At 41.4% G+C, this 23,435-nt stretch overlaps 3 protein-coding genes across 24 annotated transcripts in view; 2 read left to right on the top strand and 1 right to left on the bottom strand.

Moving 5' to 3' along the window:
• Positions 1-303: 303 nt before the first annotated feature.
• On the top strand, positions 304-6,088 carry SLC10A4 (solute carrier family 10 member 4). Of its 2 annotated transcripts, XM_086405854.1 has the most exons (4): positions 304-1,063; positions 1,821-2,031; positions 4,499-4,611; positions 5,207-5,341. In XM_086405854.1, coding segments are annotated over exons 1-4 (948 nt in total). In that variant the 5' UTR covers positions 304-440; the 3' UTR covers positions 5,208-5,341. The 2 variants fall into 2 exon arrangements, with proteins under 2 accessions (XP_086261980.1, XP_086261979.1); XM_086405853.1 differs by lacking the exon at positions 4,499-4,611 and having other exon boundaries at positions 5,207-6,088.
• A 945-nt stretch (positions 6,089-7,033) lies between these two features.
• Positions 7,034-22,002, top strand: ZAR1 (zygote arrest 1). Of its 3 annotated transcripts, XM_086405856.1 has the most exons (5): positions 7,038-7,986; positions 9,453-9,545; positions 9,629-9,703; positions 13,389-13,453; positions 21,698-22,002. In XM_086405856.1, exons 1-5 carry the CDS (start codon positions 7,147-7,149, stop codon positions 21,720-21,722), a joined length of 1,098 nt encoding a protein of 365 aa, XP_086261982.1. In that variant the 5' UTR covers positions 7,038-7,146; the 3' UTR covers positions 21,723-22,002. The 3 variants fall into 3 exon arrangements, with proteins under 3 accessions (XP_086261984.1, XP_086261982.1, XP_086261981.1); XM_086405858.1 differs by lacking the exon at positions 9,629-9,703 and having other exon boundaries at positions 7,034-7,986; XM_086405855.1 differs by lacking the exons at positions 13,389-13,453; positions 21,698-22,002 and adding an exon at positions 10,803-11,134 and having other exon boundaries at positions 7,050-7,986.
• The window catches only part of FRYL (FRY like transcription coactivator), a 269,726-nt gene continuing 260,523 nt past the window's right edge, over positions 14,233-23,435 (bottom strand). For 13 of the 19 annotated variants that reach the window (XM_086405843.1, XM_086405844.1, XM_086405842.1 and 10 more), the window contains 5 exons: positions 21,508-21,576; positions 18,829-18,846; positions 17,918-18,028; positions 16,717-16,907; positions 14,233-16,371 (listed from right to left, as the gene is read on the bottom strand). In XM_086405843.1, the coding sequence (XP_086261969.1) occupies positions 16,113-16,371; positions 16,717-16,907; positions 17,918-18,028; positions 18,829-18,846; positions 21,508-21,576 (648 nt within the window). In that variant the 3' untranslated portion in view covers positions 14,233-16,112. Of the gene's footprint in view, positions 16,372-16,716; positions 16,908-17,917; positions 18,029-18,828; positions 18,847-21,507; positions 21,577-23,435 lie in introns of those variants that run through there. The other 6 variants (XM_086405846.1, XM_086405837.1, XM_086405838.1 and 3 more) reach the window with 2 other exon arrangements.

Genomic DNA, 23,435 nt, shown 5'->3' with positions numbered 1-23,435 from the left:
TTTCTTCTTGTTGTCCTTTGTCAGGTCTTTGTTCCGCCCCTGGCTACACTCTTACAGAACCACTTACTGGTGATTAAAAGGAGGGACTCGACCGGCGAAGGCGGGGCCTGCGGGCGCGGGGGGCCCAGCGATTGGGTTCACCCTCGGGGGCTGCGCTTTCTTAAGTGCCAGCCAGCGGGCGCCGGCCAACCCTCCACCGCCCCTCTCCGGCCCCCGCCGCCCACTCCGCCCCACCACAGCCGAGGACCAACCGGCCGCCCCAGACGTCAGCCGCGCGCAGCAGAGCCTTGCAATTGAGTTCCGTTTGGCAGCTGCGGACTGGCGGACAGACAGACGGACGGCGGTGGCGATCGAAGGCGCAGGGAGGCCCGCGCGGCGGGAGGTAAGAGACGTCCGCAGGGCAGGCAAGAGCCAGATCCGCTGCCTCCCCCGACAGAGCCATGGACAGCACCGACAACGCCACCCTGCTTTTCGGCACCGACAATGGCACCCTGCTCTTTGGCCAGTCCACACTGCCCCCGGACAATTACACCTTGTCGCCCACCGCCAGCAGCCTGAGTCCCGGCCCGGACGCACCCCTCGCGCCGGCCTCCAGCGCCGGCCCCGGCCCCGTGCTCAGTGTGGCACCCGGGCCCGGAGTCAGTTTCAGCCCCGGCCCCACTCCGACCCCGGCGCCGACGGCCGGCAGCTTCGCGGGCGGCGCGGGTGGCCCAAGCCCGACCTTGTTCGCTCGGCCCGAGGCGGCCCACGAGCCCCCGTTCTGGGACACGCCGCTGAACCATGGGCTGAACGTGTTGGTGGGCGCCGCCCTGTGCATCACCATGCTGGGCCTGGGCTGCACGGTGGACGGGAACCACTTCGGGGCGCACGTCCGCCGGCCGGTGGGCGCGCTGCTGGCCGCGCTCTGCCAGTTCGGCTTCCTGCCGCTGCTGGCCTTCTTGCTGGCGCTCGCCTTCTCCCTGGACGGCTCGGCCGCCGTGGCGGTGCTCCTGTGTGGCTGCTGTCCCGGCGGGAATCTCTCCAACCTCATGTCCCTGCTCGTGGACGGCGACATGAACCTCAGGTACGGAGCTGCTTACGGTCCCATAGCCGTCTATCTAATCGCCGTCAACCGCGTTTACAGCCACGGGTTCAAGACCAAGGAGGGAGGAAGTAGAGGCGGTTAGCATGAGGTGCGGAAGAGCTGCAAAGAAACTGGAGATGAGGGTGATGTCCAGGCAGAAGAGATAGGGTTGGAGGGGAGAAGATCTAGATGGGAACAGAGGTGCTCTGAGGTCTGGGGGTCTCACCCCTAGCTCTCTCCCAACCCGCCCTGACTGTTGCACTGTCAGTGCAGGTCTGGGCCCCAGAAGACAAAGGAAACTGGGAAGTCTGAAGCCAGGACTCTCGGGAAATGTAAAAGCAAAATAGGACTGTTGGCTCCAATAAAGAAAGTAATCTCATATATAAGGTTGTGATTGAGGTCAGTCCAACAAGTAGTATCCAGCAGCTTTACCATGTCCTTCAGGGTGCTTTGGAGGATTAGAAAAGATAACAAAAATATTCCTTGCCCTCACAATCATCCAGAGGGTAACCAGTGCAGTAGGCTGCAGAAAGCAGAGAGCCACAGTCCTGAGATTCTTTTTATCTCTTACCTGGAGTTCCTATTTCAATTGGGCTTAGACATGCTGCTCTCTTGGTGCTCCCCTGAGATGAAGCAGGTTCACCCCTGACTTCAAACTGGGGGGCTTGCAGGCTCCCTCTTTCTCCTTTATCCAGTGTGCAAGCAAGGCTCTTTGGCTCAAAGCTGTTCCAACTTCTGTCCATTCCCTTTCCTGCAGTATCATCATGACCATCTCCTCAACTCTCCTGGCCCTGGTCTTGATGCCCCTGTGCCTGTGGATCTACAGCCGGCCTTGGATCGACACTCCCCTGGTGCAGTTACTACCCATAGGGACAGTGATCCTGACCCTCTGCAGCACTCTCATCCCCATCGGTTTGGGCGTCTTCATTCGCTATAGATACAGCCGGGTGGCTGACTACATTGTGAAGGTAAGGTCACTCTTCCCTTTGCCTCCTTTACATTCGTAGAGGGTCCTTGGTCTCCGACCCATGGCTGAAATGGTGAGAAGTTTGGAAAAGAAGGATAAGGAAGAAAAGGACTGGGCAGCCCTTGCATGGATAAACTTAAAAAATTATGCCAGGAAGATAACTTCCATCCCATCTTTTGGAACTTTAAAAATAACAGCTTTAATTAATATACCAAGGTTTATTAAAAACAGCATAACTATCAGTACTCATAGGATGGAAACAGATCATGAAGAAAAAAGATGACTGTGCAATTAAACGGCAACATGTTTTTCACTAAGAAGTCATGTATTACTAAAAATCAAAGCAGGTGAAGTAAAATTATTTTAATTGGATTTGTGCAGTATTTTAGAAATGCATTACTCTGTTCTTTAAAAGTGGAACTCTAATTCTGAGAAACTCTGTAGCAGATTCCTTTAAAATGTTTTATTAGTTTTCTAAAAGTAGCTTTACACTAATAAGACCAAAGGTAATTCAAAAATTACATCGTGGAATATAATAGAATACACAAAATAAAATTAGGTCCTGGGTAAATAATGCAGAATATATTACCATTACTAAATTTGTGTTTCTTTTTTCCTTCCCCATTGCAATATATCATATTATTTCTAAAGCTAGTGAAAGGATGAGATTTCTATTATTTTGTGCAATATTTCCAATATTGCTTTATTTTAAAAAAGTGATGCTTTTTGTAGCAGTAGAGATTTTGTAAAAATTGATTGGAGGAGAAAGATTTAAATATTTGTAAATTAAACTTTCTTTGAAAACTCAAAAATAGTAGTAAATAAGAGTAAACCATGAACAGGATTCTCATTTTAGGAAGTTAAATAAAGTATATAACTAATTACTATAAAGTGTATATGCAAATTCCTTTAGAAAACAGAAAAAGGCTCGCCCTAATGTTTAAATTATGTGGATTTAAGATGACATAATCTTTTGTGTTTTACTTATTTTATTTATTAAAATAATCTGATTATACAGAGGGGCTAACTTTAATATGAAAAATAGAGGGCTCTTTTCAGTACATATATTCAACCTTGAGTAAAAAAAATATGCTCTGTAATAAACATCTATTCTTTGAATGTAACAATTGCAGGTGGATTCTTTACTGTCTGAATCACCAGGGAAGCCCAATAAATATATATGTACATGAAAACATAAATATTTTAATGTTAAACATAATATACTATAGATTATTTTTGAGAGCATTAAGAACTTAATAAGTTTGATCATTAAGCTAAGAGTATTAATGTGATGCATTTACTATAAAACCTTAGGAATTCTAAGAGAAAGTCAATCAAAACCCTATTCCCATGCTAAAAATAGATAAATATATTTAAATAACAGACAATCCAATAACTTAAAGCTGGACTCATTTCTTAACTAGCACACTCATAAGATCAGCTTCATAATATTTTTATACTTTTGCAAACACTTTAAAATGAGTATTAAATGTCAAATGATTTAAAATGGTTCAAAGGAAATGATTCAGAGCCACTATTTTCACAATGAAGAATCAGATTTCTTGTCAAAGCTTTTGATGTAGACACACTTTGAAACTTAATATAAGAAAAGTTTTGATTGGTACATTTGTAGCATGAGTATCTTATAATTTTATTTCCGTACCCTTTAGGATAGATTTTTGACCAGCCCAGATAAATTTTGAATGATTTTTTAAAGAGTATATGCCAATCCCACAGACTCCAAAGGATTATCTTCCCACATACATCTATGAAGCCAGAAGCAACACTTAAATGTCTCTGGAACTGTTGTCTTCCTCACAAACACCCACCCAACCCTCTGCCCCACTGAAAAAAAACAAACTGCCAATCTGAAGAACAAGAAGAATTTCTAGGTTTCCATCTTATTATTTACAAGCCTTTCTTACTTGTATGAGTGAAATGTATCAGTCAGACATCAAGATGACACACTGTTTTATAAATTGTTTTGTATCTAAAATCTTTCTATTATATATAATAATTCCTAAGCACCACTAGAGACAGGTGGGAGGTTTCTCATCAATAGATAAAAAGGAGGGAGTTGCAGAACTACAAAGAATTCCTCACATCTTATGTTTACGTTTTTTCTTTTCTCTAACCTAATCTGAGTTGGTAATTGTTGGGTATTACTAACAGTTCTCTGAGATATAAAGTATTTTGAAAGTTAAAAATATTGGACACTCAGTTGCATAAATTAATAGTCTTTTATCTTCTGTGTAAAACTAGAACTAATTTCTTATGGAAAACATGGAGTCCTGTTCAGGGGAAGTAATATCCATCTGTCTACTCCATTCATCAGACTATACCTGTTATATTGGGCTCAGTTCTAACCACCCTATTTTTAAGAGGCATATTTACAAATTAAAAAAATGTTCAAAACAGTCGGGCTTCCTAGGTAGTGCTAGTGGTAAAGAATCTGCCTGCCAATGCAGGAGATGCAAGAGATGCGGGTCCGATCCCTGGGTCCGGAGGATCCCTTGGAGGAGGAAATGGCAACCTACACACAGTATTCCTGTTGGGAAAATCCCACGGATAGAGGAGCCTGGTGAGCTACAATCCATGGGGCTGCAAAGAGTCAGACAGGACTGAGTACTCAGAACAAATCTGGACTCCAAAACAGAGTTACGGGATGGAGGCTGAAAACCTGGGACAATCTGCCCCCAGAGAAGAGTAATAACCTTCCCCTCATAACTGATTTTTAAACATGTGTAGGCTGTTTTTAGGATGAGTAGTCTGGTCTGTGTTGCTCCTGAATGTCTATCCAAGACAGTGGCTAGCAGTTATAGAAGGCACACTAGACATAAGGGCAGGTCGCCAAACAGAGCTATCTGACATGGCCTGGATGCCTCCTGAGGTGATCTACCCATTCTCAAAAATAATGTCAAAAACTTTTCATTATATGTAGGAGATCAGACTAGATGACTCGCCTCTTCCAAGAGTCCAGGGTCCCCTTGTTTGAATTCCTCTGCAACTCTTATTGTTGTCTTTAGGGCATACCATACTGGCATTGCACAATCTTAGTTCCCCCACCTGGGACTGAACCCATGCCCCCTGCTTTGGGAGAGCTGAGTCTTAACCACTGGACTGCCAGGGAAGTTCCACAAATTATTTTTGATGGCTTCTCTATTTTCTTTTACTAGATTTCCCTGTGGTCTCTGCTAATGACGCTGGTGGTCCTTTTCATATTGACCGGCACTATGTTAGGACCCGAACTGTTGGCCAGTATTCCAGCAGCTGTTTACGTGGTAGCGATTTTTATGCCTTTGGCAGGCTATGCCTCAGGCTACGGCTTAGCTACTCTCTTCCATCTTCCGCCCAACTGCAAGAGGACCGTGAGCCTGGAAACAGGGAGCCAAAATGTGCAGCTCTGTACCGCCATCCTGAAACTGGCATTTCCACCACAAAACATAGGAAGTATGTACATGTTTCCCTTGCTTTATGCCCTTTTCCAGTCTGCAGAAGCAGGGATTTTTGTTTTAATATATAAAATGTATGGAAGCGGAGTACTGCACAAGCAAGATCCTCTAGATGAAGATGAAGATACAGATATTTCTTATAAGAAACTGAAAGAAGAGGAAATGGCAGACACATCCTATGGCACAGTGAAAGCAGATAATTTAATTATGATGGAAACCACTCAGACTTCACTCTAAATATGGAGATACACAGGAGAGTTTATCTTGCTGAAATACTACTTCATATTTATGGTCTGTGGTAGTGTCTATGGTTTACATAAAGAACAACAGCTGGTTCACATCATTATACATGTAACGATTTTGATCTACCCACCATAAGGTTGCATTGGTATATTACCCAAGCATTTACATAAACTACAAATCAGTGTTGTGAAGTAACTTGCACCTGGGACTGCGAGGTTGCTGGCCTGAACAAGTGTGCTTTTTGGTTTTCACCATGACCAGTATCTATGACTGTTTCAAATATGTTAAACAGGGTCTTGGAAATGTAGAATTTTGATGCACTATCTTATATGAGTAAAAACATGCTATATTTGTAAAGCATAATTGAGTTGAATGTAATTGTTGTTAAAACAAAGTGTGCTTGCTCAGTTTATAAATACTTGACACTGTTAAAATTTGACCTGTATTCAGACAAATCCCCAAACAGGTCAATTAAACAATGAAATATAATATCTCATTGTCCAACCTGTTTCAAATCAGGGAAAAATTACATTAATGTATTTGATTACTTGATCTGATATCTATTTGTAATGAACAGCCGACATGTTTCTAGTGAACGAGGCACTTGCTTTTCAACTGGGGACTGGTTCCATCTTCAGCGTTTATGTAAACACAGTCTAAATCAGTTTTCCTTTGCAAAGTTTATTTGGTCAAAAAAATCTGTGGAACGACTATCCTCCCCAGAGAAGAGCAATCCCTGGTGGTACTTAACAGCACCTCCTGGTCACCATTTGAGATGGGCGGGGGACGGAGGAGGCGGGGAGGCGGGGAGGGAGTAAGTCTTCCAAGGGAGAAAACAATTAGCCTAGATACGATGCCCTAGAGTGCTTTCCCTATGCACTTACTGAAAGGGTTCAATGCGTAGATTTCTCAGAGCAACTCTGAGATGATTAAATAACATATAATCTGAGATCGTAGGTTATCAGACCCCAAGTAGTCTCCCCAAACCTTCTCATTTTTGCTCACTAGCCAGAGGCACCCAGCCTAGCCTCAGCTTCGAAGGCGGCGCAGACAATAACCGAGGAACGGCTATCACCTGGCTCGGTTAATCCGCGGGACGGTTCTGCGGGTATCTTCTTCACCTGGGGCAAGTTCACTTCCAGATCAGTTTTGCATCGCAAAGAAAGCTTTCTTTGCAGATCATCTTAAGAATATTCGTGCCGACCTCCGGGTGTGGAATATTCCCACACCAAGGTCGGGGAGGGAACCCTTCGGCGAGGAAGCTAGGACACCAGTGGGTGGCGGGAAGGGTGCGGGGGGTGGGGGTGGGGCGCTGCCCCAGCACAGCGCTGGCCGCGGGGGTGGGGCCCGCGTCCGACTGCCCCTGGTAGGTCGTCTATTTAGGGCGCCGGGGCCGACGGGCAGGCGGCAGGGGTACACTGATGGCTGCCCTGGGGGACGTCGTCCTGGATGGTTACCTGTACCCGGCGTGCGCTCTCTACTCGTACCGGTGCCTCTACCCGGCCGCCGCCGCCAAGGGAAAAAGCGGGGCGGACGAGGGTGGCTGGCGACCCCGGGGCGGGGGCTACCCTCCCGTTTCCTCCTCCTCTGACGGCGCGGCCTCGTCGTCGTTCCCGGGCCACGGGCAGCTGGCGGCCGCCGAGTACGTCCACAGCTACCAGCGCGCGCAGCTCATGGCCCTGCTGTCGCAGGTGGGCCCCCGCCCGGCCAGCACTCGGGACGCGGCGGTGCAGGTGAACCCGTTCCGCGACGTATCGGTGCAGTGCTCGCTGGGGCGGCGGACGCTGGGGCACAGGGCCCGCGAGTCCGGCCCGAGTCCGGATCCCGAGGGCGCGGCGGACGCGGGCGGCAGCTGCCCGGCCTCCCCGCAGCGCGCCCGCCGGGGCCCGGAGCAGGACAGCCCGCCGAGCCGCGCCCCGCGGCGCGTGCGTTTCCTGCGCACCCTGGCTGTGTACTCGCCCGTGACCTCCCGCTGCCTAGCCACCCTCCTGGAGGGGGCCGAGGCCGCGGCGGGCCAGCAGAGGCCCGGGGAGCCGGAGACTGAGCGAGGGCCGCCACCTGCGAGGCCCCGAGGCCCCGAGGAGGGAGACGGGTCGGCGAGGAAGGTTTCCCTGCAGCTGCAGCCTGAGGAGGACGAGGCCCAGGCCGCAGTACCGGCAAGCCGCGAGCAGCCCCCGCCCGTTGCCAGGGTCCCGGACACCGCTGGCGAGAGATCGTCGCCCCGGAGCCCCCAGCCGAGCAAGGAGCGCCTGCGCTTCCAGGTGAGACCCGAGTCAGCCCGGGAACTGGCAGGGGATCCCCCAGAGTTGTGTTGGCTCCCATCCGCGTCCGGGTGCCCGCCCTCGGCTGCTCTCGACACGTGGTAGCGCGCGCTCCCTTTACGCGCCGGCAAGCTTCGGTGCCTTTCGGTGGCTGCTGAAGTCTTTCTCCGTCAGCATTAAATCGAGTGTAGTGTGCTTGTTGCTATTATCGTAGAACTGCAGCTGCACAGGGGTGACTGTAGAAAAGCTCTTAACATTCTTATTCCGAGAGTATTTGCTGACCGCCAGAGTGTAGTCAGCTGTATACAGCAAATACATTGTACGCTGGATGATCCAGGATGGGTCTCAGAACATGAGAAAGTGAACTTATTGGCCAGGAGAGTCGATTCCCGTGGATCCCACTCTCTGTTTTGAATTCAGTGTGTTAGAAACTGTAACCATTGACTACTGGGGTCCTGGTCAGGATTTTACCTTGCATTTAAGACGCACCCCTATTCAGAAATCTGATGGTACTGCTGGAGCGTGCGCACTGCCGTGCATTGCTACCCAGGAGCAGCAGGCGTGGAGGGCCATGTGGTAGTTGCCGGAACGCTAAAGAGCTGGAGCGCACTGAGGGGTTGTAACCCAGCGGAGGAGAAAGACGTGAGAAATAGTAAGAGGCCTGGAGGAATCCTTCTGATATCTCCTCCAAGCCCTCAAGGCTATTTAGTCGGGGTCCGGGAAGCAAAGAGAGTGAAACAGATTTGTACACAAGCTATGACCGCTCCAAACTGTGTTGATACTCAACGTTTAACCTTCCTGGACTTGAGTTTGCTCACCTGTGAAAATGCTGAGTCTTCCAAAGTTCCTTCCAATCCTAAAGACCTAACCTGAAAAACTTGTCTGTAACTTGTTGCTGAGAATAACTTAAAGAATAAGGTAATACTACTTTTGTTCATATTGTGTATGAATTAATGGCTTATCCATATTTTCAACTCTCAGCACCATTTGGTAGAAACTTAATTAGCAACATAAAGAGCTTTTTTTTTCAAGGTGTTCACCCAAGATTATTTTAGGGTGCAGTCTTATTTCTTCTGTTTGACTACCTCATTTGTGTGTGTGCTAAGATCAGACCTATTTTACAGAAAGAAAAACCCTCCCTCCAGAATCCCAAGATTCAGGAACCCTGTATTTTTGGCTTTCCCCTTGCCTGTCTGCAGGAAAACACCTGCTTAGTAAACTGCTACTTGAACCAAGTGAATGTGGAACACAAACTTTTGTGGGCCCATGCTTTTCTATTCAATACTTGATTAAGCTATTAGCTTTCCTAACTGTTACCTTCTGGAGACCACCTTGAACCTGATTCTACTTTCCTCCATGATCTGAAGCAGAGTGCCAGTTTTAAGTATCAGATCCTTTCCAGGCTGCTTGAGATGAAGGCTGATTCTGATGGCAAGTTGGTTAAACTCTGCTGTTCTTTCGCTCAGTTCTTAGAGCAGAAGTATGGCTACTATCACTGCAAGGACTGCAATATCCGCTGGGAAAGTGCCTATGTGTGGTGTGTACAGGGCACTAACAAGGTAAGCAATGCCCTGTCACCAGCGTCATCCTGACGGAAGGTTCAGGAGGGTTTGGACTTTAAGTTTTTCCTTTGTCCCATCAGGTTTACTACAAGCAGTTTTGCCGAACATGCCAGAAGTCTTATAACCCTTACCGAGTGGAGGATATCACCTGCCAAGTAAATTGAACGCTTGCATTTTATGTGTGAACTAGATAGTGATGAGAAGGTTTAGGAGTAGTTTCTTGAATATTTTTTCCTAAGAGAGCCTAGATTCCCAGTGACCTGAGGTTTTGATTCCTTTCTGGAAGGAGTTGTAGAAATAATACTCAACTGGGAAGCCAGGCCTCGGTGATCGTTTCCTCCTGCTCTTGTAAACCTTGGTCGTGTGAACATCTCTGGAGACTGTCGTCTCATTTGCAACGTGGAAGAATGTTTGCTTTACCTGACACTCAGTCCAGTTCAGGAGAGAGTAAACTTAAAGAACAGAATACCTTTTAACATGAGGTAGTAGAGGCTGACGATTTTATGCAAATACATTTCATGAAGCATGTACCCAAGTTATAAGTATTTAGTAAAAATGCGAGTTTTTCAGAGCTTTCTGTTTTGCCTTAGTTCAGAAAGGAATGTCAGGTTGAGTGGTAACAGGTTGCTTGTTAAATGAGCACTGCCTTGTGATAATGGACTGTGATAATCAGAGAGGGAAGAACAGACTAGGCTGTTACCACACTGCTAGCGGACCTTGGCTTGCCAGTTGAGACAGCCTAATCAATGCCCTTGACTCTGAGAGTAGAGCAAGTTCTAAAGTAGAGAGGAATCGGACAAGGAAATCGAACTCACTCACAGCTCTGCTCTTGGCCCAGCAGCTGTTGTTCTGCCTTCTGCCTCAGCTTGAGGTCCTTTGCAGCAGGGAGAGGGCCAAGGTCAGCCACTGGTGCCGGGCCTGCTACTAGCTCCTGGCCTCACACCTTCACTTTTGTTGTCAGACTCCTCTCTCCTACCTGGTGGCTCTCCACCCTGGCTTCAAGGGTAGGAAAAGATTTCCTCTTAAAACGTCTTCAAAAGAAGCTTCACAATTCAGAATTGAATCCTATGCAAAATGGGAGCAGGAGCGCATGACGGAAGTGCTTCTGTTCTCCCATTCCTGTCCTTGCGGACAGAACCTTGCTTAGTGTGCATTCAGTTAGTATTTGAACGGACTAGAGAAACAACTTTGAAGTTCCAGGACATCACCAAGGGTTTATCTTCTGTATGCATGTCTCACTTTGATCTTTTTCAGAATTGTAAACAGACTAGATGCTCCTGCCCAGTGAAACTTCGCCATGTGGACCCCAAAAGGCCCCACCGTCAAGATTTGTGTGGGAGATGCAAAGGCAAACGCCTATCCTGTGATAGCACTTTCAGTTTCAAATATATCATTTAAGTGAATGGCGGGGGAAAAAAACCCAAGAAAACTGAGGTCCCACTGTGAATGTGTGCTGCTGGAGCAGAAAAGCGAGCTGAGCTTTTTTGCCCCCCATGTCCCTCCTCCTCTTCTGCCGCTCCCTCGAAATACTTCGTGAAAGGCTGTTGTTTGGCAAAACTGTAAAATAAAAGCATTGCAAAACAGTTGATACATTGCATAAAATCCATAGGAGAGCCTGTCTTAACGGTCTGTGCTTGTTACTTTAGCATTTGTCCATTGCTTATGGAGCAGCCAGGCTCTGAGTTAGGCTAGTCATTACTTGACAGTATGAAGGGGCTCACTGATGGGATGTTTATTGCTTGTAGGTCTGATGCCTATAAGAAATTAATTGAACAAAAAAGCCATCTATTAAAATGAGCATTCTTCTGCAGGAGGTGAAGGCAGAGCTAGGCCTTGATGTTTGAGGGGACAGGGGCGATGGGTAACCCAGTCGCAACCGGGAGTGGACGGCCTCCAGATTACCTCAGTGTAGTAGGTGCTGAGGGACAAAGGCTCTGAGAACCTGACTTGCTGACAGCGTCACAGATACGGAACAGATGTGGACTGGAATGGGTGGGGGGCGCCGAGGGCAGTTTTTAGATGTTAAATAACTTCAAATGAACTTCAGCTGGTAATGGAACATTTAAAAAAAATAAGGTCTCCTAAATGTATTTAAAGATGAAGTTGGAGGCAGCTTTAGCCTTTGTCATTGTGGACTTGCAGTTCTGTAGGTGGAAAGTGTTTGGCACCATTTAGCACTATCCTAACTGTGCCTAATAGCTTTCTGCTAGATTACCAAGAAAACACCGAGACCCTGGAGCATTGGTGGGGGTGGGGTATGACAGGAGGGATTCTAATGAAATCAGAGTTGAGAGCTATTGGTTTCCTGGTTACAGAAACAACATAATTGGAACCAGGTGCTAATTATGCCCTCCAAATTTCTAACCATCCTACTTCAGTTAACCCTTACTACCTTAGAGCAACCGTGTATATAGTGAGTCTGTTAAACATCTTGGATGCTTGTACGTAGACAAATATGGGGAGTAAAAGAAACTAAAATTGAAGTCTCTAGAACCTTTTATAGTGGGGGGAAGGCCTCTAACCCCATGGCCTGGTATTTGTAAAAATGCAGAGTCTTAGGCCTCTGTTCCTACTGAATCACTACCTGGAGGTGAAGTGTTTAATAAGCACCCCAGATGTTGCTTATGTAATTGAAGTGTGAAAACAATTGAGTCAGCCCTGCAGTTCCCATGGAGAAACATGGCTGTGGCCTCTGCCCTGTGTAGTGGGTGTATGCCCATTAATTTCTGCACAAAACTTCTGCTATGCACTATGTAAGAGCCCCTTAGCACCTGGTAGAAAACAAAAGGGATCTGACTTGGGGAGGGAAGAGAAGGCTTGCCTGAAAAAATGACACTACAGCTGAGCTAAAGTTTGGATGAGCTGAATTAGGCGAAGAGGGAAAGAAAGAACTTTTCCAGACTAGGCTAACATGTGCAAAGGCCCAGTGGTAGAGAAAGCCAGGAGGCCCCAGTGGCAGAATACACTGGAGGACAGGGGTGGGTGTGATGGCTGGCATCACTGGTAGGCCCAGGCTGGGGCAACTGGTCCTCGCATGTCATCAGGATCCACTGAAAGGCTTTAAAGCTGTGGTGGGGCCTTAGTGACAGATTCACCTTTAAAAAAAAAAAATCACTCTGGCAATACCATGTATCCTCGTAAACCCATAAGAAGTCGTGCAAAGATCAAATGGCAGTGGGGCCAAAGAGAAATGCAGGACGAGGACCACAAGGTGTGGCTGAAGGTGATGAGTTTTGTGTTAATGCTGTTAACTCATCGTGAGGTCACTGGTAGGTACACGGATAGGAAACCAATTTGACTTACATAACATGCAAGAGGTACATATTTACTCTAAGCATCTGATGAACAAACGAGGAACAACAGAAATGAGCCCTACAATGAGCCCTAGGACAAATTCAATGGTTATTAATACGGCTATTAATCATTCTTTAGGCTTAACATGGCCATTACTTTTCCCAATAGCGCAGTTAACCCTATTTTACAGTTGAGCAAAGCCAGGATCAGAGCATGTTTTACTTAGAGTTAGTGGCCTTTCAGAAACTGAACAAAGTGGTACAAGAACTTGTGATGAGAGTTATCGTCAGAACATTCTGGCAATGAAGCACTGTCAAACTGGATGTATAATTAGAGATTTATGTGATTTTTCTGAGAGAGAGTCTGAGAGGCTAGAAGGAAATACCCCAGAATGCTATTCTCTCTTGGTATCAGGGGAAGTGATTCTAGTTTTGTTATGTTTCTTACATTTGCTAAAGTGACAGTTTTGAAATTTTGAAAATTTAAAAATAAAAATGCCATAAAGTACAACTATATTGACATCGATTATTATCTCCTCTTGTATAGATTATGCTGGTGGATAAGCAGCTCTCAGAAACCAAAAGGAGGGATGGATGCTCACTCTGGCTCTGGTGAGTGTCCTGAGACTGTGTAACTGTTTTCTGAATTTATGATGGACAGTTGTGGGGGTGGGGGACACCACACCCTCCCCATCTTACACTACTAAAAGTAAAAATATGTTCTAAATCATGTAAACCTTTGGAGAAACCACAGTATCTCATGTTATTGTACAGACTTACTTTTAAAAATGATAAATTTAGCGGGCAAAAGAAAAAGGTTGTAAATGAACAAAAATTGGTTTCTCATTGAAACTAAATAAGGTGTTTAATAAATTAAGCATTTGATATATTTTGTTAATGAATGCACACTTTGGATCCAGAGGACAAGGAGCATCAAAATATAGGTTTTAAGAAAATCTGATTTGTAGAGGGAAATCCTAATGATTTTATATCTGCATCTTGCTTTCTGCAGGTGTATTCATCTTTATTACATTATTAATAGACTTAGTTACATATGAATCGGAGAAGGCAATGGCAACCCACTCCAGTACTCTTGCCTGGCAAATCCCATGGACGGAGGGGCCTGGTAGGCTGCAGTCCATGGGGTTGCACGGAGTCGGACACGACTGAAGCGACTTAGCAGCAGTAGCAGTAGCAGCACATATGAATAGGAAAAGGAAATTTCCAGTGTTTGGAAGATTTGGGTAATTAGTCAATTGAACTAAATGTGTTCTCCCCTTTTGAAGGACAGTTTTTTTTTTTTTTTTAGAAATAGTCAAGGCAACATTTGAAAAGTTCCTTAATGAGGCACACTATAATCATTCATCCTTTCTTAAAATACAACACAGACCAACAGCTACAATGCTTTTTATTTTAACAAAAAGGATATAAGGAGGGTGAGAAAAATAGGGGATGGTGAGATAGGATGTAAAGTGTGGTGTGTCTCCAGACACCACTGCTCTCTTCCTGCCCCACACCCAGAAGTCATTAAATAATTTAAAGGACACCATTTACAGTACCAGAACACCATCAAAATAATTATTTTTATCAGGGTCAAAAAATACAGTGATTATGAATGTGCTGTGACCAGTTACAGAATTTTATAGGTAACATAACTCTAGTCAGCAGTCCAGTGGCGTGCGCGGCACCCTCAGTTAATGCACTTGAGCATAATTACATTTCTGGCAGGGTCCACGCCGCCAAGAAAAGGCAAAGCTAAGCATTTCATTTCTACATTCTAAACTCTGGAATCCCAGAGCCCAGTTTAAAAGAAAAGTCACAGTGGATAAGAGATGCATATAAAAAATACAAGGTGTTCCTTTCAAATCAGAGGAATTTGTGGGACTACATTCATTTCTTTTACAAAATGCTATTTTAAAAAAAGGACAGAGAAATCCAGTCCATGTTATGCTGCAAACTTGGACAGTGAATAAGTGTATTGCATGTTTTGGTTAAGTCAGTCTTCAGGCTTCCTTTCATCTTCCCCCGTAGCCCCGGGTTCCTTAAGGGTGAAACATGTGAGTCCTGCATAAACATATACAAATGCATCTGCATCTCTCTCCTTGAATTCTGCAGACTTTCAGGGCCTGCAAGTCACATATTCTGCCATCAATGACCACAGTTTTTTTCTTTAGCTTTGTACACCTCTTCTTGTATAACAGTGCATTGCACAAATGTACAAGAAAATACCAGTTTTAATCTATACAGTTTCTATAATAATTATGGAGTAAAATAAGTTAACTTTTCTAATGAGAAGCGCTGACGGGCAGCATACATCTTTATTGTACATTTTAAAGTCTCCGCAGGCATCTACTTTGGTTAGTTATCAACAATTGTAACATAAGCACTGATCAGAGAACTGAGCAGCATTCCAATAACGTTAACAGATATATTATTTCTTTTTGAAATACTGGGAAAGCCCAGTTTTAAAATATTATTAAAATGTCCTAACATTTACACACTAAGAAGAGTTAGATCTAATAAAATAAATTTTTTCAAAAATAATCTTGCAGTGCTCTTTTAGGCATGCTCTGAGACGTTATCACCAAACACCCATACCTTGAAAATATGACTATCACATATGCACACATCTCAGCTCACACACACACACACACACAATTCCTTATACAGACCAAAAAAACAAAACACCCACGCCCTTATCCCACATATTGGAAAAAAAAAAAAAAATCAATGGTTTTTGCAAATAAGTCTTTCTGTGTCTATCTATCCGAATAGATGTTCTTCATGTAGATGATTAAGCATCAGTTGTCGATTATGCTTGTGACTGCTAGAAACCCAAGCAGCTCTGCAGGTCTTCAGCTAAAATGAACCAGCCTCGATTTCAGCCTCATTTTACCTGCTTTCCAATGTCTCAGTATTAGAGGCCATTATTGCAAACATCCTTAGAATTCTTTTCTTTCTCCAGAAAGTATTGTATTTGTATGCATCACTTTTAGCCCTTTTCTTTTCACGTAGGTAAAGTCATTAAAAAAATTCTTTCTTTATACGCTTATTGTGGGAGGTATTGGCAGCTGTTAAGATGATTAGTTTTTTCCCCTTCAGATGTGGTTCTGACATTCTTTTTTACCTTGAGAAAGTTTGACATTAGTTACACTGGGGTTGTGGATGCTGCCAGAAAAAGCTGTCAGTGAACTGCAAGGGTCCGTAAAAGGTGCTTGTTAATATTCTTAATCATCTTCAGTTCAGTCTTTTCCTGAATGCCTGAAGTTTCTCAAAATCCAGTGCTCACCAAATTTCCAATTGGTTTGGCCTGTGTGAGGAGTTGGTATGATTGCACCGTGCGTAGAGACTCTCTTATTTCTAGGTTAAGTTCCATCAGTTTGTAGTTGGCTTCTGACATGTCCAGGTCAGAGCCTATGACTGCAAAGCTTCCCGTCTGGCCCAGCGTCTGGTGGTGGAAATAGATGTGTAACAGCGTCTGGACAGGGGCGTCTTCACAGCTGCCAAAGATGTCATTGGGCCAGAGAGATCTGAAAGAAGACAGTATTTGTAAGTCCTGATTGTACATTTTACACAGCACACATTTACATTACCACAGCAGTCATTCCAGATTAAGTACTTTTAGGTTAATACTCACAAAAAGTAATTTCCTTATGAATCACTGAGGATCTGTTTTAACATTTTAACAAATATTACTGAAAGTAGCACAGATAATGAACAAAGTCTAAAATTGGTGTCACTGCATTGATAAGTGTACAAAATAAGGTCATGTTTTCCTTTCACAAAGATTGAGACATCAAGTTGAAAACCCAAACTCCATCATAAATTTCCAGCTAGGTATAAAGGCATCTCCTATAAATCCCTTCACATTTTACCTGAAAGCTTTGACTTGTGCTACAGCTGATATAAATTCCTTATTTTTCAAAGTTTCAATTAAAGAATGAATGGCAGTTTCTATAGTAGTTTGTGCAGCTTTGGAAATGTCAATTTCTTCGTTTTCTGAGGCAGACTCGGCTTCTTTGAGGATACTTTCCAACTGGGCAAGTTCCTCTGACATGTTGAAGACCTAAAAGAAATAAATATACTTTAAAAGGATCAAATTTGTATATTCAGTAACAATACTGAGTACTTAGCTGTGAAATTACATCTGATGATGGTAATATTTTCCCTTCAAGATTATTTTCAGTTGTTAAACTTAGGACAGTTAATATTTCAAGTTCTCTATTCAGCTGGAATAATTTCAGCTACCAAACAGTAGTCTTTAGATACTGTTGATAAAACAACAGGTTATCTTAAATGTAATAAATGTTATCAATACACTGTAATAAGTAAAACAATAGGTTGTTTATATTGGTCTGTATTTTAACATGTGATAACATGTTATACATACTTCATCTTAGTAAAAATACATTTATATTATTGTTTTGTAACATAAGGCCTGGAATTCTGGGAGGATCATGAAAAAAAATAATTGACAGTAATGAGATGTCTTTATATTTTAAAGGGTTATTTCTCCAGGGTATTTTATATAAACCGGTATGTATGTATTTTTTTTTTAAGTAAATTTAGAAAATGCAGTGATTTCCTTGGTGATAGTTCTGGTACCAGTGGTTTACAAGAGGGAAAGATTCTAAAGCCCCTACCTTTGAATCTATTCATGCTATGATTTCTAATACTCGCAGTGTTCTTGATGTGTTTATTCTTGTGTGAGTTACTAGAACTATAGAAATACTACATGGACAAGATGTTAGGGGGTTTCATAATACAATTTTGTCTTTATTGAACTGACGTGCTTCACTTGATTTTTGATTACAGATGATCTATTGCTGCTACTGGGAATTTTAAGGTCTCAAACCTTTTAAGATCGCTGGATATCTGCTTTCAGATTTCCTAACTGGTCCTAAAACAGCACATCATTTCAAAAACTGATAATACTTAACTAGGGGGGGGAAAAAGACCCACTAGCCACTCTCCATAAGTGATTTTCGACTTTAGCACTCCCACAAGGAAATAAGTATGAATGTATTTTAATTTTGTACGATCAGTTACTAATGCCTAGTACAACTGAATATTTACCTCTGCTTCATTTTTTATTGTGTTAACTTGGTTGATAAGTTTACAGTAGGCTTGGAACAGAAGCAGCAGTTGAAAATGCAATTTGTATAACCTTCGACAGAGCTCCAGTTCCTAGAAATAAATAACACCATGTTAAATTTAGGTGTTATTTTCCATATTTCACGAGACAACAAAGTTCCAATAAAAATTTATAAGTAATTATTTTAAATTGTTCTGAGATTTATCTTTCTGCAGTAAGCAAGTTAATATGGTATGAAGTTGACGAAACAGATGAAAGATGCTCTGAAGACTGGGATTAAAATAAAAATTTAAAGATTATTGGTTACATAGTTCATTTTTAGTGTGATACATTTTCACATTAGACAAATAGAATTTTTTAGCAGGCAATAAATAGATTGCTTTAAAAAGGATTCACTAGAACTTAAAACTTTAACTTCATAATGAAAATAATTTACAAATTCATATACTTTTGCTACACTGAGATATACATCTCATTGCATTTATCAACAAGTGCTTGATAAAGCAAAAGTAAAACTTTGGATAACCTCTCATCTAAAATGTAAGAATAGTTTGCTTTTTAAATTAATTCCTTTTTCTAAAAAAAAAAAAAATTTATAATCTCACTGAAATAAGACAAATTAACAAATGCTCTTGGATTATTAAAATTAAGAAATTTAAAAGGAGATTCATTAGAGATGTGTAAAAAGGCAACTGCTAGTTGTACATATTAATTATAAAACCTCATTATCTTTGTAGGACTAAAACATTTCATGGATTAGGGCTATGCAGAACTAAAGCATACACTACTCTTAAAGCAGTCCATGATAAATCATTGCGAGGTCACAAATGGCAAATGAAACCAGTTTGTCTGACATGGATAAGTAGTCTATAAATTAAGACAGGTCACTTACTGCTAGAATTTCCATTTGCTAAGCAAGAAGGTGATCGGGTCACAAAAAATACAAAGGAAGAAAAAGACCAAGAATTAGTGTAAGAAATCATTTTAACTAGGGTCACAGATGTCCCAGGCAAACTGAAGAACATTTAATTACACCCCAAAGAAAAATTTATGATGCCATTTCCAGAATAAAGTTTTTTTAGACATTTCTATAACAATCCAGGGTGTTTTTTTTTTCACTCTTTGCCAAATAACAGCTAAATTACATTTAGGCTATAGTTTATTTCTTGTGCAAAAGCTACAAAGGATAAAATCAAACTAGTGGGATGTTGGGAAGTTGGCTAGTGAAAGTGGTCATCTATCTGGGTTTTTATAGCCTTAAAAAAAGCTAAATGTAACAAATTTCTGTTAGGAAAGTGGAAAACTTCCAATTACAATAAGAAATGAGTTACTCCTACTTCTCAGAAGAGAACTGGGATATAATTTTATATAATAAGTATCTGCCCATGAGAATATTATCTCTGACATGGCTAATTCTGGCTTTCTTACCCTTTGCTGTCTACTTAAATCACAAGTTACCATAATTAGCGCTGAATCAGAAGGTAAAATATTGAGAGCAGTTGTGTGTTTTAAATTGCATTTCAAATGAAGTTTACTAAACCTCAGAAATTTAACCCAAGTAGGTTTGAATCAACCAACCAGCTTATGGAATATTTAAAAATTATTACATGAAAATATCTATAGCAACTTAGACCTAGTCTCATTAAAGGAGAAGAATTCTAATTAAAACAGCAATCATCATATGTAAATACTGCTTTTGAAATATTCGGAAATCCCTTTGAAATCTGCTTTTCTAAATAGTTTCCTCTGAAGCACTGTTTATATAACATTTATTGCTATCAATTTAGAAGGGATTTGCTAAGCATAGGTGAACTTTAGCTCTGAACTACTTATCATAAATTACGTGGATGGTCATTCCGTGAATGTTGAGCACAATCCAGTGTCAAACATTAGCATATCTAAATTTCTGAGGTTTTACTTCATATTGTTTTGTATAGAAACTATGAATTTTAAATATATTTTCATTTCTATTAACATAAATAAAAACTGACTCCATACACATATATCCATAGCATCTACTTTAGGATGTAATGGAAAAGATATCACTGATAAAGTTTATAATGATCACAATTATAGGAAATAACAAACATAATTAATTTCTTAGTTTTGAATTACTAGATCACACAAAATGTTAACACTGTACCTTTAAAAATATTGCTTTTTAGTATGTTGAAATTTGCATATATACAATCCTTTCATTTATCTTTATTGAGTGCTTATTAGGCAAATGGCTATACTGGTATATAGGAACAGACAGTACATAATGTTGCATAAAAAGAGACCTCTCCTCTCAAGGAGCTGAATGTGAAAGGAGAGCTAAGATATAAATGGAAGGCTTAAATGTAAAGAGTTTTCACTTTTTACTCAGTAGAAAACCTCAAGCTATTTTAATTGACATAGACTGCTGAGATGAACTCCTTGTCATCAGGTAGAAGGGATACAAGAAATACTTAGTCTAATCATCTAATTTATATATGAGAAAAGCAGTCTGTTCCTTGTTTAAGCCATAGTGGCAAAGACAGAATTAGAACCAAAGGATCTAATTCTAGTCTGGGATTAATCCCTTATCTTGCCTTGTTTCTTTCTTTACACGGATGACATGACAATTTCTTTATGACAGAGCAGGATTCGGAGTCAGCCTTTCTAGGTTTGAATCTTAATCCTATTTACGTACTGATTTTAGATAAATTAGCTTCTTTGAGCCTCGATTTTAATTTGCATATATATTTTCTCCTTATTTAAAAATATTTATTAATTGCTTATTATTTATCCTTATCTCATAATGGGGATAATTATAGCATCTACTAGATGAAATTGTATGGGTAGAGATAATGAATATGAAATGCTCAGCACAATGCCTGGCAAACAGTTAACATTTAGTGAGCATATACTGCTATTTTCTCAACATTTCAGTTTTGTAAAACTTCAAATTTTTATTACAGTACTACAGTAACTTTTATGCCAGTCTGACATTGTAAAAGATTAGAATTCTGATGTCAAATGCAGAGGCTATTAATTAATGCATATTCCCCCTATAAAGTTACACTTCTATTAAAATAATTTGTAGGTCTTAATTCTATCCTCATTTAATATATGTGTTATATATGTGCACTCTTCTCTATATTACTATTTTTTTCACTGAATTTTACTAGCAAAAACCATAACTTATCCAACCAGAATTTCATCTTTGGAAGGACTAATATGAATGTATTACTCCAGTTTGCTTTCTTGACCAATTTATCTGTAGAAATCTAACGCAGAATGAAAAAATTTTTAAAGAGGCAGACGCAACTAAAAGTCAACCTGGACTATCCAGATATTCATCGAGCTTATCTATTGAATGTTATTAAGTTTCAGTCACAAGCTGGTCGTTCATTTTTATTAAAGTGAGTTTTTCATTACTAAGCCAACATTCCACTGAACCTAACATTTACAAAGACTATTCTGATAATAAAAATGAAAAATGTTACAAGTATTCTTTATTTTTAGGAATAGCAAATAAGGACATTTGAGCATATACATTATTTTACCTGATACAGAAATATAGCAAAACTAAGAACAAGAAACTTACTTGTGCATCTGTGTTTATCCTATACATGTCTTCTTTGGCACCAAATGTCCTCTTACAATTGTCTAACCACTGAAGAAATAAGTAACAGTACAATTTTAATACAGTAATTGCATAGTACACAATGAAACTGGTACTATAACAGCCCGCACATACAGAACAAAAATCCTAAAAAGTGAACTTGAATTTCTAGGATTGGTTGTAGACACAGATTTTGATCTCCACTCGAGCAGAATCATTTGTATGCGACAAACTCAAGCAGAGGAGGCTGTCTACGTGGCAACATGTACATACTGGGGAGAGTTTATTAATGGAAACGCAATCAGCTGTCTTCTATTCCAGGGACTTGTGGTGCTCCATTTCAGTAAAGAATATTCATTTTTGTAGATTTTACTGGCAATCTTCACAACCTATACTTGACCTGTGTCTAATGTAAGATGGAGAAATGAAAAGTGGGCTTCCCCTCTTGTTAGTTTAATAAAGGCAACTTAGAATTAACCAGGTCTGTTCGTTTATCAGAAGTGTAATTCTCAGAAGACGTGTGTCACTTTTAATTAGTGAAACAGAAACGAAAATCCATTTAAAATCTTGGGTTTTTTTTTCTTCCTTTTTGGACAGCAATGTATGGCAAATGTGTTATCTCCAAAGAGATACTGGTTGCAGAAGCCAAATATGATTTTCTTATCCAGGGGCTAGTCCTAAAGATGGATAATTTATTTAAGGTAACTTTTCCTTGGCCAGATAAAAAGAAAATAACAGTACTGTGGTTTAGTGGGGAAAACACTGGACTCATAGAATTTCCAAGCTGAAGTGAAAGCTAAGAGCCTTCAAGCTAAGCACTTAGGTTTTGATAGTTTGATATTAATAATCAGTTCTTTTGACTGCCAGGCTCTTTCTTATGTGACAGATTAAACATAATAAAATTACAATATATATAATATTATCAAATATATAATATGAATTATATTTGAAATTATATATATGAAACTAGGACATTTTTCATTAGGACTTTGAGAAAAACCATGAGCTACATTGTTTATTCTTTGAAAATATTTCATTATTAGACATTTGAAATTCTCAGTTGTAGCTTAACGGTCTACACGCAAAGAATGAAAATTAGGTGTCTCGGTTGTTTCAAAACAGTCTCTTTGACCTTCTGTCCCTTTTATCCCAGCCCCTCAGCCTGCCTGGGCCCTTAGGCTCTGTACTTGACAGCATGTCAGAAGAAAAACATGTTAAAGCTTTCGTAGTGAGATACAGCTGCTGGCAGCCATTGTCAAAAGCTAGTCAGCAGATTTCTCTATATCAGCAAAATTCAGCTGACATCTATCATGGAATCTGTACATGAATGTCTGCTCACACAAAATGTTAGAATGCCTATATGGTTCATCATCATCATCACAAGTCTAGCCCAGTGTGTCCAGTATGCTGATGAAAAAAATTTTTAACTGCTTATTCTTACTAAATATATTTTTTATACTGTATGCCTATGATAGGGCATGGGGGGGCACTATTCAACATAATTCTGATTTGTATTCTGTTACAAGACAAGCCCCAACCCTGTTGTGCTGTGGCTGCACACTGGCCTGAAAAGTACAGGTCCACAGCTTCCCGGTCAGTGTGTACAAAACACAGCAGACAGTCTGTGTACAGAATAACCTCCAGTTCACAGGTTAATCGGTCTTCCTATCATGATGGATTTTTTTTTTTTTTAATTCAGGGCTCAAATAAAGGTTAAAAATGAACTGGAGAGGTACGGCGTCTGGGTGTGATGGAGTAGCTTATGTAAGGCCTGCCCTCGAAGGACAGCTATGGAAGCTGAGTGAGAACTAGTTGAACTAGGAAGTCCAAAGAACTGACAGGAAATATCCAACTGCCATATTTAGGGAGTTAGAGAAAAGTATCAAGAGAGCCCTACTTTGATTCCAGCG

The sequence above is a fragment of the Bos grunniens genome, chromosome 6 (genome assembly GCF_055505025.1).
Source record: "Bos grunniens cultivar Pamir isolate PY7600 chromosome 6, Bosgru_T2T1.0, whole genome shotgun sequence".
Taxonomy (NCBI): domain Eukaryota; kingdom Metazoa; phylum Chordata; class Mammalia; order Artiodactyla; family Bovidae; genus Bos; species Bos grunniens.
This window is presented reverse-complemented; position numbering and strand designations above follow the sequence as displayed.